A 17,830-nucleotide genomic window follows, 5' to 3' on the forward strand; every position below is an offset into this window, starting at 1 on the left:
CTCCGTCTGGAGACAGCAGGCTGTCCACCAGAGATAAGGCAAACTTGACTATACCCTGGAGAAACATTTGGAGTTTTTTTTTTAATATAAAATAAAATGAATATAAACATAGGTGTCATGATATTGTTTACTGTTTAGAGATAGTTCTATTTGTCACTTAATGTTTGTAATTGATCTGTGTCTGTACTGTATTGTCTAACTCTTTGTGTTTTAATTTCTTTCCAGATCATGTCGATTTAAATGTTGAATAAAGCCTATATTTTGCATGGCAATCATTCGAATTACTTTCTAGCTTCACAACAATTTATTCAACATTTAACATGGAACGATTCCTTCGACCTGAGCGGTTCAGCGCTGAACCCAATACGCCTGATGCATCAAAGCAATGGAATCACTGGCTCTGTACATTTAACAACTTTCTCTCTTCGTTACCCGAACAGGCGACTGACAACAAACTCAATCTGCTCGTCAATTTCGTCGATCCTGTCGTCTACGAACATATTGCTGATTGTACTACATTCGATTCAGCTGTTGACGTTCTGAAGAACATATATGTGAAACCAAAAAACGAAATATTCGCGAGACACGTCTTGGCTACTACAAAGCAAGAACCAGATCAATCCCTCGATCAGTTCCTTCAAAAGTTGAAGAGACTTGCCAAAGAATGTGATTTTAAAGCTGTTACTGCTGATAAGAACAGGGATGACTTTATCCGAGATGCTTTCATCTGTGGTCTCTCTTCTAATCAGATCAGGCAGCAACTCCTCGAGAATAAGACAATCGAACTTATGGCCGCTTATGAACAGGCTCGATCCTTGGAGATGGCTGAAAAACACTCTCAGAACTACAGCACACCAACTACTGTGCCATGTGGCAGCACTGCTCCTCCGCCCTCTGAAAAGGAACTTGACTCATTCAATGCTTCAGTCACGAACTCTAAATGCTTTTTCTGCGGATACCAACGACATCCTCGATCAAAATGCCCTGCTAGAGAGGCGCTGTGTAAAAGTTGTGGAAAAAAAGGGCATTTTCAAAAGGTATGCCAGTCAAAAAGTAAAAACGAATATGCATCTGTGGCAGACCCGAATACACTCAGTTCAGCCTTTTCAGCCGCGGCTCCCGCTAGTCTCTACAGAGCTGTTATTGACGTGAAATTGTTTAACAAGCCCGTTAAAGCGTTGATAGACACCGGAAGCTCAGAGAGTTTCATTTCAACAGAGATCGCACAAAGTCTCCAATTGAAGATTTTCAAATCAAAGAAAGAAATCTCCATGGCGTCTACTAATCTTTCCAGTACAACCAAGGGTCATTGTTTTGTCTCTTTGGAATACCAGGGACGTTTCTATGAGAGTGTGAAATTTTCCATCCTGTCAGGGTTGTGTTCGGACTTGATTTTAGGCCATGACTTTCTTGAACAGCATGATGGAGTTCAAATATCCTTCAAAGGATCAAAGCCTACTTTCTCCGTTTGTAGTCTCACTGCTGCAAAAATCGAACCTGTTTCTCTTTTCAAGAATCTCCTTCCAGAAGTCAGACCTATTGCAACAAAATCAAGACGATTTTCATTACCAGACAAGCAATTCATTGACTCTGAGGTTAAGAAACTTCTTGACGAGGATGTGATCGAACCATCTGATTCTCCATGGCGAGCGCAGGTATTGGTGACAACTAACGAGCGACACAAGAAACGCATGGTTGTGGACTATAGTCAGACCATCAATCGCTTCACTCTACTCGATGCATATCCACTTCCAAACATTAATGAAATGATTGAAACAATTTCAAACTACAGTGTCTATAGCACCCTCGATTTGCAAAGTGCTTACCACCAGATCCCAATAAAAGACGAGGAGAAACTGTATACGGCTTTTGAGGCCAGTGGAAATCTCTACCAATTCAAGCGAATTCCCTTTGGAGTCACTAACGGAGTGGCTTGCTTTCAGCGCATCATTGATTCCATTATTCGAGATGAGAAACTGAGTGACACATTTGTTTACATAGACAATGTGACAATCTGTGGCAGAAATCAGCAAGAGCATGATGAAAACCTTGTGAAATTTCTCAGGTGTGCCAAAGAATATAATATAACATTCAATGAAAGTAAGACTATCCAGTCTGTTAGACAAATCAAGTTACTTGGATTTCAGGTGTCCAAAGGTTGCATTCAGCCAGACCCTGACCGATTACGGCCACTGAGAGAACTTTCAGATCCTCACAATATCAAATCTCAACAGAGAGTGATTGGAATGTTTGCATACTACTCATCCTGGATACCTCATTCTCGGATAAAATACACCCACTGGTCCAAAATACCACCTTTCCATTGTCAGGAAAAGCCAAGGACTCGTTTGATCTTTTGAAAAAGGAGATTGAAAACGCTGCTGTCGTGACAATTGACCACAACGCTCCTCTAGTTGTAGAAACCGACGCTTCTGAAATTGCAATCGCAGCAACACTAAATCAAGGTGGACGTCCTGTGGCTTTCTTTTCAAGAACTCTGAACCACAGTGAAAAGAAGCATTCTTCTGTTGAAAAAGAGGCTTACGCTATTGTGGAAGCCCTTCGAAAGTGGAGGCACTATCTTCTAGGAAAGCATTTCAAACTTGTGACAGATCAGAAAAGCGTTGCCTTTATGTACGGAAATTCTGCAAAAGGAAAAGTCAAAAATGATAAAATCCAAAGATGGAAGATTGAACTGTCAAGCTACAGTTATGACGTTGTGTATCGACCTGGAAAAGACAATGTAGCGGCTGACGCATTTTCAAGGGAGTTCTGCTCATCTACTGGTTCAGATTTAGAAACTTTAAAAAGCCTTCACGACTCACTCTGCCACCCTGGAATTGCAAGGATGAACCATTTTGTCAGGTCAAAGAATATCCCATATTCCGTGGATGAAATACGAACAATCTGCAACAACTGTAGGGTTTGTCGTGAGCTAAAACCTTCATTCTACAAACCGCAGAACCTCAAAGTGGTCAAAGCAACTCAACCATTCTAGCGTTTGAGTGTTGATTTCAAGGGTCCCATGCCGTCATCGTCCAAAAATCGGTATCTCCTAACAGTTATTGATGAATATTCTCGCTTCCCTTTTGCGTTCCCATGCTCTGATATGAGCTCATCAACTATCATCAAGTGCTTGTGTCAATTGTTCTCATTGTTTGGAATGCCTATTTCAATACATTCTGACAGAGGTGCTAACTTCATGTCAAGTGAGCTTCAATATTTCTTGTGCAAAAAGGGTATCGCCTCAAGCCGAACGACCCCATACAATCCCCGGGAAATGGACAAGTAGAACGTCTGAATGGAACCCTTTGGAAAACTATCACGTTAGCCCTGAAATCATGTGGTTTGAATGTTAGTCAATGGGAGTCAGTGCTTCTTGACTCTCTCCATTCAATAAGATCACTCTTATGCACTGCGACAAATGAGACTCCTCATGAACGAATCTTCCGCTACAATAGAAAGTCAAGCACTGGTACAACACTTCCTAGCTGGCTGACTACTCCAGGAACTCTTTTGATGAGGCGTCATGTAAGAGCCTCTAAATACGAACCATTGGTGGACGAAGTTTAACTGTTGGACGCTAATCCGCTCTATGCCTACGTCCGACTTCCTGATGGTAAAGAAACTACTGTGGCTTTGCGTCACTTAGCCCCTGCTGGTGAAATGACTACTGCCCAACCCTCCAATGAAGAATCACCCATGGCGTTTGACAACACGAGCGTAACTCCACCTTTTCAACCTGTTCAAAAGAATGTGGGAAACGATATTTTACCTGAAACTGTTCTAGAACAGCTTGATGTACAAACTGTGGAAGCGGGTGTAGTGCAAAAATCTGCCTTGGACGAACCATCAGTCTCTGATCCTAACAATCCTAATGAGCTTTCTACTCAAAACGAATCCCGTTCAAACTCCAGAACGAGTGGCTTCATTCGGACGAGACCATACAGTTTACGAAATAGAGAAGCATAATTTGAAATCTCTTGCCACATGCAAGGGGGGAAGAATGTCATGATATTGTTTACTGTTTAGAGATAGTTCTATTTGTCACTTAATGTTTGTAATTGATCTGTGTCTGTACTGTATTGTCTAACTCTTTGTGTTTTAATTTCTTTCCAGATCATGTCGATTTAAATGTTGAATAAAGCCTATATTTTGCATGGCAATCATTCGAATTACTTTCTAGCTTCACAACAATAGGACAGTTCTAACGACAAGTACTGAGTAGTCTAACCGTGTAGACTTTGGTCTCTCCATCTGGAGACAGCAGGCTGTCCACCAGAGATAAGACAAACTTGACTATACCCTGGAGAAACATTTAGAGTTGTTTTGTTTTTTTAATATAAAATAAAATGAATATAAACATAGGACAGTTCTAAGGACAAGTACTGAGTAGTCTAACCGTGTAGACTTTGGTCTCTCCATCTGGAGACAGCAGGCTGTCCACCAGAGATAAGACAAACTTGACTATACCCTGGAGAAACATTTAGTTTTTAAAAAATGTAAAATAAAATGAATATAAAAATAGGACAGTTTTAAGGACAAGTACTGAGTAGTCTAACTGTGTAGACTTTGGTCTCTCCGTCTGGAGACAGCAGGCTGTCCACCAGAGATAAGGCAAACTTGACTATACCCTGGAGAAACATTTAGAGTTGTAATCTTTTTTTTAATATAAAATAAAATGAATATAAACATAGGACAGTTTTAAGGACAAGTACTGAGTAGTCTAACTGTGTAGACTTTGGTCTCTCCGTCTGGAGACAGCAGGCTGTCCACCAGAGATAAGGCAAACTTGACTATACCCTGGAGAAACATTTAGAGTTGTAATCTTTTTTTTAATATAAAATAAAATGAATATAAACATAGGACAGTTTTAAGGACAAGCACTGAGTAGTCTAACCGTGTAGACGTTGGTCTCTCCATCTGGAGACAGCAGGCTGTCCACCAGAGATAAGGCAAACTTGACGATACCCTGGAGAAACATTTGGAGTTTGTTTTTTTTTAATATAAAATAAAATGAATATAAACATAGGACAGTTCTAAGGACAATTACTGAGTAGTCTAACCGTGTAGACGTTGGTCTCTCCGTCTGGAGACAGCAGGCTGTCCACCAGAGATAAGGCAAACTTGACGATACCCTGGAGAAACATTTGGAGTTTTTTTTTTTTTAATATAAAAATAAATGAATATAAACATAGGACAGTTTTAAGGACAAGTACTGAGTAGTCTAACTGTGTAGACTTTGGTCTCTCCGTCTGGAGACAGCAGGCTGTCCACCAGAGATAAGGCAAACTTGACAATACCCTGGAGAAACATTAACAGTTTTTAAAAAATATAAAATATAATGAATATAAACATAGGACAGTTTTAAGGACAAGTACTGAGTAGTCTAACTGTGTAGACTTTGGTCTCTCCGTCTGGAGACAGCAGGCTGTCCACCAGAGATAAGGCAAACTTGACTATACCCTGGAGAAACATTTGGAGTTTGTTTTTTTTTAATATAAAATAAAATGAATATATAAACATAGGACAGTTCTAAGGACAAGTACTGAGTAGTCTAACTGTGTAGACTTTGGTCTCTCCGTCTGGAGACAGCAGGCTGTCCACCAGAGATAAGGCAAACTTGACGATACCCTGGAGAAACATTTGAAGTTTTTTTTAAAATATAAAATAAAATGAATATAAACATAGGACAGTTCTAAGGACAAGTACTGAGTAGTCTAACCGTGTAGACTTTGGTCTCTCCGTTGGAGACAGCAGGCTGTCCACCGGAGATAAGACAAACTTGACTATACCCTGGAGAAACATTTGGAGTTGTTGTTTTTTTTATATAAAATATAATGAATATAAACATAGGACAGTTTTAAGGACAAGTACTGAGTAGTCTAACCGTGTAGACTTTGGTCTCTCTCGTCTGGAGACAGCAGGCTGTCCACCAGAGATAAGGCAAACTTGACTATACCCTGGAGAAACATTTGGAGTTGTTGTTTTTTTTATATAAAATATAATGAATATAAACATAGGACAGTTTTAAGGACAAGTACTGAGTATAGTCTGACCGTGTAGACTTTGGTCTCTCCGTCTGGAGACAGCAGGCTGTCCACCAGAGATAAGGCAAACTTGACTATACCCTGGAGAAACATTTAGAGTTGTTTTTTTTTTAAATATAAAATAAAATGAATATAAACATAGGACAGTTTTAAGGACAAGTACTGAGTAGTCTAACTGTGTAGACTTTGGTCTCTCCGTCTGGAGACAGCAGGCTGTCCACCAGAGATAAGGCAAACTTGACTATACCCTGGAGAAACATTTGGAGTTGTTGTTTTTTTTATATAAAATATAATGAATATAAACATAGGACAGTTTTAAGGACAAGTACTGAGTAGTCTAACCGTGTAGACTTTGGTCTCTCCGTCTGGAGACAGCAGGCTGTCCACAGAGATAAGGCAAACTTGACTATACCCTGGAGAAACATTTGGAGTTTTTTTTTTTAAATATAAAATAAAATGAATATAAACATAGGACAGTTCTAAGGACAAGTACTGAGTAGTCTAACCGTGTAGACTTTGGTCTCTCCGTCTGGAGACAGCAGGCTGTCCACCAGAGATAAGGCAAACTTGACTATACCCTGGAGAAACATTTGGAGTTTTTTTTTTTTTTAATATAAAATAAAATGAATATAAACATAGGACAGTTTTAAGGACAAGTACTGAGTAGTCTAACTGTGTAGACTTTGGTCTCTCCGTCTGGAGACAGAGGCTGTCCACCAGAGATAAGGCAAACTTGCATACCCTGGAGAAACATTAAAGTTTTTTTTTAAATTATAAAATATAATGAATATAAACATAGGACAGTTTTAAGGACAAGTACTGAGTCTCTGGGATGTCCCGTGAAGTTCCAGATAGAATTTTATAAAATATTGTTTAAAAATATAGACGTTGAGTCTGTTAACGGTCCCGTGGAAGCACGTCACAGAGTAGGAATAATACTGGAAAAATAGTTTTAAAAATAATGAGTTACTGACTGCTCTCGTGACGTGTCCGATAGCACTGACAACTGAGAACATTAGTTTTATAAAAAAATGAAATACTGACGTTAAGGACAACGGTTAGTGTGCTGTCTCTGGAGAGTGTCCGAGATAATTGTATAACAGTTTTAAATAGACAAGATAAGGCATAGTATACGGTGATGTCTTCGTTGGACGAGGCTGTCCCGGTAGGCAACTGACATACGGAATTGGTTTTTTTTATAAATAATGATAATAGGACATTAGAGTTGAGTAGCTAGTGTGTTTGTCTCGTTGGAGAGGGCGTCACGATAAGAATGTACCTGAGAACTTTGAGTTTTTTTTTTATAAAATAATGAATTAAATGACGTTAGCAGTTGAGTGTAGTGTACTGGCTGTGGGACGGCTTCAGAAACAACTTGATATCTGGAAAATGGATTTTTTTTTATTAAAAAATATAACTAGATTAGCAGTATGTATCTGTTGTCCGTGGACAGACACAGTAGGCAACTTGACTACTGAGAACATTTGATTTTTTTAAATAAGAATTAAAACAGTTTAGCATAGGGTAAGTAGCTTTGTCTCTCGTTGGAGACGAGCGTCACAGAAGGCAAACTGTATACGAAATGGTTTTTTTTTATAATAATATAACGAATTGATGGTTAGGTGCTTGCTTCGTGAGAAGGCTGTCCGAGATAAGCAACTGACTTACTGGAATAAGTTTTTTAAAAAAAAAGAAAATATTAAGGAAATCTGGTAGTTATTGTACTGTTCGTGAGAGCAGGTCACAGATAGTAGTCTAACTGTGTAGACTTTGGTCTCTCCGTCTGGAGACAGCAGGCTGTCCACCAGAGATAAGGCAAACTTGACTATACCCTGGTGAAACATTTACAGTTTTTTTGAAATATAAAATAAAATGAATATAAACATAGGACAGTTTTAAGGACAAGTACTGAGTAGTCTAACTGTGTAGACTTTGGTCTCTCCGTATGGAGACAGCAGGCTGTCCACCAGAGATAAGACAAACTTGACTATACCCTGGTGAAATATTTCATTTAGAGTTTTAAAGAATATAAAATAAAATTAATATAAATATAGGACAGCTTTAAGGACAAGCACTGAGTAGTCTATCCGTGTAGACTTTGGTCTCTCCGTCTGGAGACAGCAGGCTGTCCGCCAGAGATAAGACAAACTTGACTATACCCTGGAGAAACATTTAAACTTTTTTAAAAATATAAAATAAAAATGAATATAAACATAGGACAGTTTTAAGGACAATTTAGGCTATTGATGCTATGCATTTAATTAAGATAGTCACCATCCATTCTGTCTGCCTGATTAAATGTATCAATACACAAAACGGTGTGACATTTATAGCCTTTTTAGAGGGACATTGCTGAGAACTGAGGGTCTCAATAGATCAGTTGGTAGAAGCACTTGCTTCAAACACTAAGGGCCAGAAATGGATCTGGGTTAAGTTGAGATTTTTTTACAACTCCCATCCCCACTGTCCACCCACTAGTGATTTGGCAACTGGGATTGTTAGATCTGGTGGAAAGTACTTTGTTAGAGACTAATATCCTATCCAATGGGTAGCAAGCAAATGCTATTGTTCGTTTCATGCTATGGAAACTGGGATAAACTCAGCTCCATGGACCTAATGATTCTGAGGGACTACTTATTTTACCTGAGAACTAATCACCCAACCAGCTGTCAAAAAAATAAGGACATAGAGCTGAGTGACGTCAGTTTCATTCATTCTATTCTATCCCATAATATCTCAAAGGTCATTTCTTTACTTTCTCTCAATTTTTTTTTTTTTTAATGCTCAGGGAAAATTTGGTCCAGCACACAATGTCACTGGTTCATGTTATCCCATTCTTTCTTAAACTATGAATAATGTTTACATGGAAGAGGTCCAATATAATGAAAAACTAAACCAAGTGACTAAGAGCCTTCTTATGCTTAAAGCCGACTATTTAAATATGTAGCATATTTCAATAGGTTTACCATGCTCAATGGGCTTCGCAATTCTCAAGTTATTCCTCCAGCAGGCCATATAAAATCATATTAATTCAGAAAAATGAGTGGAGAAGGCACTGATGTTGATAATAACAGAAAGTAGCAATGACTATCCCGCACAAATCTTTGGGCCTCTTTTTCGCTCACGAAGTGCCCGAATTCGTGTCAAAGTATGGGACGAAACCGTTTCGTATATGCTATTTTAAAAAATTAATTACGACGCTGTTTATTGATGAATATGACTGAAAGTTGGCACACATTTAGAAAAAAGGTCATTTTAGATTATGTCAAACGACAAAATTTGTGCGATTAGCAGAAGACCGTTAAAAATAGATTTTTACTCTTTGGAGTAAAATATTTCTAAAACTACCGGGCGTGGAGGTTTTGTCGCTGACAAGGTAATACATGAGCATTTCTTCTATTTGGTTACAATATTTCATATGAAAATGACGAGTACTTTTCCCGTATTTTACAAAACACCATCCTAATTTGCTCTTCAAGTTTCAATCTTTTAATCCACTTATTACGCAAGATACAACCAAAGGTCGAAAAAAAATTAGGAAAAAGCGTCCCATATTTTCGCGTTTTTTTCCTCTTTGCTGGTCATTCAAATAAATGACACCTTTGAAACTGCATAACTTGTTTATTTATGAGTGGATTTTCAAAATTCAAAAACAATTTTACTCAGTGGAGATAGGGCTTTGATTTTAGACCAAAAAAATTTCCTCAAAAAGAGAAAAAAACATTTTTCATAGTCATTGCTACCGAAAGTGAGTAGAAAAAAGCCATAGAGAATAAAAACTTTGTGGCAATGGGGGCTCGAACCCACGACCCTACTGTAGCAACAACTCTGTAAGGCCGTGAGAGGGACGCTATACTCCGAGGAGTGGTGGATGACATCTACTGTATAGCATCCCTCTCGCGGTCAGTAGAGTCATAGGTTCAAGCTCATATCCCCGCAAAGTTTTTATTCTCTATTGTCTTCTGGCACTTGTCTACTTACTTCCAATTCCTGTTATCATCAGAGTCATACAAACCCAGTTGCCTGTACACACACTTATACATCAGTGTCTATAACAATATAATCATTTAAACCTGAGTCAATTGCGGTAATGTTTGTAAAGTATCATACCCAAGGACTTGATGTTGGGACAGGATTTTTTTACAAACACTGTCACTCATCTGGCCCCTGATCGCACTGATCAGCCAGGTACTCGTTTTGCATCTGAGTATAGTGAGCAAATATGAGTAAAGAGCCTTTTCCAAGGACTCAACATGCATTGCCAACAATGGAACTCGAACATTCAACCTACAGGTAATAAGGCCTGTGTCATACCGCTGATCAGTCAGGTACTCGTTTTGCATCTGAGTATAGTGAGCAAATATGAGTAAAGAGCCTTTACCCAGGACTCAACATGTACTGTCCACAAAGGAACTCTAACATTCAACCTACAGGTAACAAGACCTGTGCTCATACACTGGATTACAAAGCTTAATAAAAAAAGGGGAAAAATTATTTGGGCCGTGCAGCCCTGAGCTGGTTTTTATCATCAACAACCTTTTAGTCACAATTTACCTCATATGTTCCTTGTTTTTCCTTGAAAATCCTGACCCCATAAAATAACCAGAAGGCAAAAGTGAGGACGAAGACCAGGAAAAGGACAACTGCCCTGAACACAAACACTCTGGGCATGGTGGCTTTGGGCTGGTGGGTGAAGATTAAGAATGAAAACATTTATGCGTTGTGAACGAAAATACATTTTCTGCATGGAGATGTGATTCAAAATACATTTAAGAATAAATTAATTAATTAATTAATTAAAAATAAATAATTAAATAATTAAATAAATAAATAAATAAACAAGAAAATTTATATGGGGCATTTCCACGGATTTACCTTTGTCAATGTGCTTCACAGTGTTTGATTTTTTTCACCAGCAGGCCAAAATGGACCATATTTCCATTCTATACCTGTTACTAACAGTGTTAGCTCTCCTGATTGTATTAAGACTATTATAATATCAGTCAGCGCCTATAGCTAGATACTCCTTCACATCTGAGTCGAAAAGGTTGATGTGTGTTAAGTGCCTTACCCAAGTACACAATGTCAGGATCATGTAAATGGTGCTGCTCGAAGCTCGAAGAAATAATAACTATGTGAAATTGAATGTAAGCTTCAATTTAATATACGAAAACAGACAAAATGGACATTTCGGGTTTCACCTTTATCAACAATGAAACACTACAGACGAATGAGATAATGTGGTAGTGGCGTTGTTAAGATGAATAAACAACGCCACTGCCACATTATCTCATTCGTCTGTAGTGTTTCATCCATCGTGTTTTGTTGATAAAGGGGAAACCCGAAACATCCATTTTATCTGTTTCGTATATTAAATTGAAGCTTACAATCAATTTCACATTGTTATTTTATGTCAGGATCAGAATGCTGAACACCCATTTTACTTTCATGACAAGGTGAGATACTGCACTGCTCAGTCACTGAACCATAATGAAGCCACACACAAGAATATTTGAGGTTGTGCCATGGAGTCAAGTTCATGACATTTGACACAGAAATGAATAAATTAATTAATTAATTCATGCCATTCGGCAGCATTGCAATGTGAGGGTGAGGTGACTTGCTCAAGGTCACACTGCATGATGGAGAGTTGAAATCGATATCTTTTGGGTACAAAATTTAAAACACTACCCCCCCCCCCCCCCCCCCCCCCCCATATCATCGACATTATCAATATTTATTTTGAAAAGCTGTAGAAAAATTATTTTTCGTCTTTTTCTCCGGGTTCAATATGAAAAATAAGCCAAAAATTGAAAGTTGAGCACTCAAAGAATAGCAGAAATATCACTGCAAAGTGTTCAAAAAGCAAGAAAGAAAGTTGATACCTTATCCGCACTTTAATAAAGCGCTATCACTGTCATAATATTGATAGAAGCTTACAATATTGATAATGGAAAACGGCCAGTCATCCTGTATTAATTTCAGCCAGAAAAAAAAACAAAAAACAATATAACAAATCTCCAAAAAGTTCAGTTGCAGGTAATTGGAAGTCCAGCCTCAGCAGATCAAACTCAGTTCTGCAGTTAACTCTAAACAACTGAGTTGTACCCAGAGCTGGAAGATATTATGGTATATCCAGCATACCTTCCTAAAGAAAAGGGCTACAGCTCCAACCAGTAAGACAAGCAGTTTGAAAGCCATAGAGATGAGGAGTCCTTCACATTCTGGGGGACACTTGTCTTGATACGTCCAGTCCAAGGGATGGATCTTAGGAAGCAATACCATGGCAATGGGAGACAGGAAGGCTAGAATGCTGAGGCCACAGGTCAAGACGGTACCCATACATCTGGCACACTTTACCCCGACCTGGATGATGGATGTCGATGAATTTGAATAAGTTGAGTGATGGATGGATGGATGGATGGATGGATGGATGTGTGTGTGTAGAGGAAATTTTGGATGGGTAAGTTATATAGTTGGATGGATGGATGGATGGATGGATGAATGAATGGATGGATGGATGGATGGATGGATGGATGGATGGATGGATGGATGGATGGATGGATGGATGGATGGATGGATGGATGGATGGATGGATGTGTGTGTACAGGAAATTTTGGATGGGTAAGTTATATAGTTGGATGGATGGATGGATGGATGGATGAATGAATGGATGGATGGATGGATGTCTGTGTGTGGATAAGATGTTGGATGAGCGAGTGTTTGGATACGTGGCTGAATGGTTGGATGGTTAGTTGAATGGATGGATGGATGAATGGATGAATTGGATGTATGGATGGGCAGATGGATTAATGGAAAAGTGGATGGAGGATGGGGGTGGATTATGTTTTGGATGGTATGGTGAATAAAATGACGGATGAGTGAATGGCTGGATAGGTGGAAAGATAAAGGTGTGGATGGATGGATGGATGGATGGATGGATGGATGGATGGATGGATTGATGGATGGATGGCTGGATGGATGGACAGAAGTATTGAGAATTAAAGCTTGGATTGACTGGATTGGATGAGAGGATCATCTTTAAAATGGTAATTTTTTATATTTTTTCTTTGGTTGTTTTTTTTTTTTTTTTGTTTTTTTTTTTTTGTTTGTTTGTTTGGTGTAGGTTTTATTTTCAGCTTTTGTAAAAAGAAAAAGAATAGAAAAAGAAAGAATCTCATAGACAGTAACAATGTTTGGTTGATTATTATAACCATCGCAAAAAATATAATAAAAGAGACTTTCAGCAGGTGAAAGCGAGCAATTCAAGGGGTTGATATTTAAAGTAAATTTGGTAGGGGCACTTTTCTCCACCACCACAATAAGCACAACGAATAGTACACTCACCTCTCTGTGGTCCTGTTCTTTGTTGAATGGATACTTGGTCAAATCCTCCATGGAGAATCCAGTTTCACTGGTGTTGCCTGTGATGGCAGTCGTGTTGTCGCCCCAGTTATCGTCTTGTGGAATCACCTGAAAGACAAATGACAAAAACATGTAGAATATAATAATAATAATAATAATAATAATAATAATAATAATAATAATAATAATAATAATAATAATAATAATAATAATAATAATAATAATAATAATGATAATTTATCAGAATTTTCCTCCTCTTTTTTATTTAACTTTTCCATACCAATCCAGCTTATACCTGAACTTGAATTCGTTCCTCCATTCCTCCCCTCTCAACATCCACTTCCTGTCCAGGAGTCTTGATGGTCACTGATCGGTCATCTCGGTCCATATCTTCACGACCACTTCTGGAAGACCCACGACCACTGGCATTACGCGAGGGCACCTGAGGAATGAAACAACAATGAACCTCACTGAATAGTGGTCTGTATACTTAAATCAATATATATATGTAATAAATTTCTATTGTAGATTTGTTGGTTTGATTAGTTTTCATTTCATCTTTTGCTGATATTTGTTAAGTATATTTTGCAGTAGTTACCTGTGGGCGTGAGGCATGTCTGTGGTGGTGGTGGTGACCCCCACTACCCCCGTGGTGGTTACTGCTGTGACTTCGATGCGACCGCTCAGACCTTTCGCTCCGTCCGGACCTCACACTCTCTCCCTCGTCCATCTCTCTCATGGAACCAATCTTGGCAGTTGGTGGTCGCTGACAATTCCTTTGGAATGAATAAAAATACAAATTTGGTCAGTGTCTGATCACTCGCTTCACATGCTAAGGGATTAGGATCCCCTCATCCATCACTCTCATGGAACCAATCTTGGTAGTTGGTGGTCGTTAGCGATTCCTTGGGAATGGATAAAAATACAAATTTGGTCAGTTTTAAGGACAAGGTGGTTCCCCAAAAGCTCAGTTGTCGGATCACTCACTTCACATGCTAAGGGATTAAGATCCCCTCCCTTCCTCCTCCCCCCCCCCCCCCCCCCCCTGTTCACCCAGAAGTGATTGGGTAGCCGGGTCTCATAGATCTAATTGAAAGTACTTTGCAATACAATAGCGTCCTATCCCAAGAGTAGCAAGCAAGTGCTATTTTATCCGTTTAATGCTATAGAAACCGGGATAAACTCTCACTCCATGGGTCTCTAAGGTTCTGAAGGACTATAGGTATAAGGACAAGTGGGTTTTTCCCCTCATTGCACTATTTTTTTTTTTTTAAAGTGGATTTTTCCCTCATTGTAAAATTAAAAAGTTTTGAAAAGTTTCCACCCAGCTACCCAATCACAGCTGGGTGGAAAGGAGGTTGGAAAAAATCTGGAATTCATTCAGGATTGATCTTGGTCCCTTTACGTGTGATGCGAGTGCTCTACCAATTAAGTCATCAGGACCCTTGTTAACCCTTTTTTAAACTTTACGTGTTATCTCACTTTCTTACCAAGAGAACAGTGACTGCAATGTGAAATAGAAGAAGGCATAAATGATTCCGTTTTGTTTTTATTGTTTTTGAGGGTTTTACGGTGCTCGTGACACATTTAGGACATATCAGCGCCAGTAAAAAGGAAGAAAATGGAATAGTAAAAAGTTCTAGAATTATAATTAAAGCATCCAAGAAAAGGGAAGACAAAGGGGAATTGGTTCAAATAGGAAACAGATGTAGATTCCAAGAGCACACTATCAAAGTACTTATTTTGAGATCATCTAAAAGTCTCATCCATACACAAGCACAGGTCCCCACTAAGAGGAATACAATGTCGAATAATACAGTGTATAACAGAGAGATGATTTACAATGACAAAAAATATCATCTCCCAAAACTAAATATACATCTGACTGTTTCCCTTTAAGCCAGGGTCTCCGGCCAGAACCAAGAAATCACATTCCAAGACAAAGACAGAAAGCATGTTGGAAACAAGTACAGGGGGATGGAAGACACAGTAAGAGCCTCCCTGCCCACTATGGGAGAAAATGAGTCAGTAACTTCTGGCACTTTCAATATGTGTATTGTTATAACTAGATAGCATCATAAATAGTGGGAGAGGAACATTGATTTGAGAGGGATTCACTATTACTGTTGTTATTTGAGGCTTATGAAAAAATATTATAATTAGGTATATGACGACAAAGAAGAGAGAGAGAGAGAGAGAGAGAGAGAGAGAGAGAGAGAGAGAGAGAGAGAGAGGGAGAGGGAGAGAGACAGAGAGAGACAGAGAGAGAGAGAGAGAAAGAGAGAGAAAGAGAGAGAGAAGAGAAAAAGGAAAGAACGTAAAATAAAATAATTTTTTTTTTAAATACAAGACTCTCTCTCTCTCTCTCTCTCTCTCTCATCATCATCATCATCATCATCATCATCATCATCATCATCATCATCACCACTAACAACATCATCATCACCATCAACACCACCATCACCACCATCATCATCATCATCATCATCATCATCATCATCATCATCATCATCATCATCATCATCATCATCATCATCGTCAACTTTCATAAATCAACACAGAACCCAAGCCAAGTTACCTTGATTTCTTCCTTCAGTGCTATGTACGTCGCCTGCCTGCCGTCCACCTATCCACTTCCTCTCTTACTTCTACTCCCAACAATCCGACGCTTCCCCACTAATACTATCTTCTTCCCTCTATCCAACTGAAGTCCAACTGAACTGGTGGCATTGGTCATGTGACACACAAGTTAAAAACGTTATTTATACCTGCCAGATATTTTCTTCTGTAGAGATTTTATACAATCTGAGGACTCGACTTTGAACAATAATAATATGCCAAAGTCACAATCTAGGTCTAAAAACTGGAAGACCAAATAAACAACAGAGAACAGTTTCCCTAACTAACCAGCTCATGACATTATATTTAATGGCGATGTCAATGGCCGTAGAATAATGTCGTCAAATCCAAGATCAAATAACTCTGCGAATGGATCGATGGACGAAGATGAACGAACAATAAACAGGAAGTGTACAGATCCGTGATTTGGACTTGATTGGCTGATTCACCTCGTCACATCAGAAGCATCTGGAAAGAGACGACAAGAAGAGAATATAAATCAATAAATAACATATTATAGCAATGAATTAGAGTATTTAAATAAACCATTTGGGGACTTAGGAACTCAGTTGTAGAGCTGTCAATCTCAATATTAAGATAAACTGTAGGATTTGCTATTTAAGAAAAGGGTAAGATTTTGACTCTGATCCATTGTCTACTGATATAAAAAGTCACTGCTCTGATCCCATCCTCAATGTCAGATTATATTGGAAATAATAAGTAAAAGTTTGTGGAGATGATGATTATTAGAAGCTGAGATTCTTTCATAGCCCGATTAGTGTTTTGTTTTTGTTTTTCAAGCCTGGAAAAACTAAATTAAATGATAACAATTAAAAGGCTAATTCAAGATATCTATTTTAAGGGGCGGTTTGGGTCTAATTATTAGGAAAATCCTTCGAAAAATTGATTTTGAGATTTTGGTGGAAATTGATATTTTATTATCCTAGAAATAATATAATTGAAGTCCAAATTCTTTAAGTAGACTATAAAGGCACGAAAAACACAGTCGAAAATGGTACAGATAGTAAGAAAAGTGTGAAAAACGGGAAGCTATTTTGTTATTTTCTCAAAATGTCATATTTCTAAGGGTATGGGATACTGTGTCAAACGTTTCTCAGAATCTATTCAATGAAATTGTCTGAAAATTTCCACAGTTATCACAGAGATAATGTATTGTGTCACCATAGAGAGATTTTTTTGATAAGATATGTGAATTTTGAATTGTAATCCTAATTCTGAATTTTTAACATCAATTTTGTCATAACATTTTGATTCTCAACTTTGTAATGTTCTAATAAAAATTTCATAAGCTAAAGCCGTAAAATCTCTCTATGGTGACACACTATGGTACAATGTTGACAAGAGGGAAGAATATGGAGGTCATTCCTTCATTAGTTTTTGTGGAACGTTTGCCACAAGATTGTTATATTTTTTTATATCAGACCCCCAAATTAGGTCGCAAAATGGGTATCAACACAGATAATTAAATTTTTTCACCATAAATGTTGTTTTTTAACATATAATGACGATACAGAATGATTAAAACCGCCAAATATTGGTAATTAAATTTTTTTTTGAAAAGACCCAAACCGCCCCTTAAGATGTAAATATAGTGTTCAAAAATGTAGAATGTACAAAAAAAAAAAAAAAAAAAAAAAAAATTCTTAAAATACGATGAGAACGGAACAAAAGCAATTTTAAGTTAAATAATGTTGCTTGTACTGAAGCCAACTCGCCCCCCTCCCCTTCTCTAAAAAGAAGAGCACGCATAACAATCATCCAAAAGACAGGAAAAC

The 17,830-nt window shown here is 38.1% G+C and overlaps 1 protein-coding gene across 2 annotated transcripts in view; it reads right to left on the bottom strand.

Annotated features, from left to right (window-relative positions):
• LOC144959784 (vang-like protein 2-B) overlaps window positions 1-17,830 on the bottom strand; it is a 60,995-nt gene that overhangs the window by 6,794 nt on the left and 36,371 nt on the right. For both annotated transcript variants that reach the window (XM_078892529.1, XM_078892528.1), the window contains exons 2-7: window positions 15,994-16,502; window positions 14,014-14,191; window positions 13,711-13,857; window positions 13,398-13,523; window positions 12,195-12,416; window positions 10,605-10,733 (exon numbers count right to left, since the gene is read on the bottom strand). In XM_078892529.1, the coding sequence (XP_078748655.1) occupies window positions 10,605-10,733; window positions 12,195-12,416; window positions 13,398-13,523; window positions 13,711-13,857; window positions 14,014-14,154 (765 nt within the window). In that variant the 5' untranslated portion in view covers window positions 14,155-14,191; window positions 15,994-16,502. The remainder of the gene's footprint in view (window positions 1-10,604; window positions 10,734-12,194; window positions 12,417-13,397; window positions 13,524-13,710; window positions 13,858-14,013; window positions 14,192-15,993; window positions 16,503-17,830) is intronic.

The sequence above is a fragment of the Berghia stephanieae genome, chromosome 14, assembly GCF_034508935.2.
Source record: "Berghia stephanieae isolate SIO BIC M18660-M18661 chromosome 14, UCSD_Bste_1.3, whole genome shotgun sequence".
In the NCBI taxonomy this organism is placed as follows: Eukaryota; Metazoa; Mollusca; class Gastropoda; order Nudibranchia; family Aeolidiidae; genus Berghia; species Berghia stephanieae.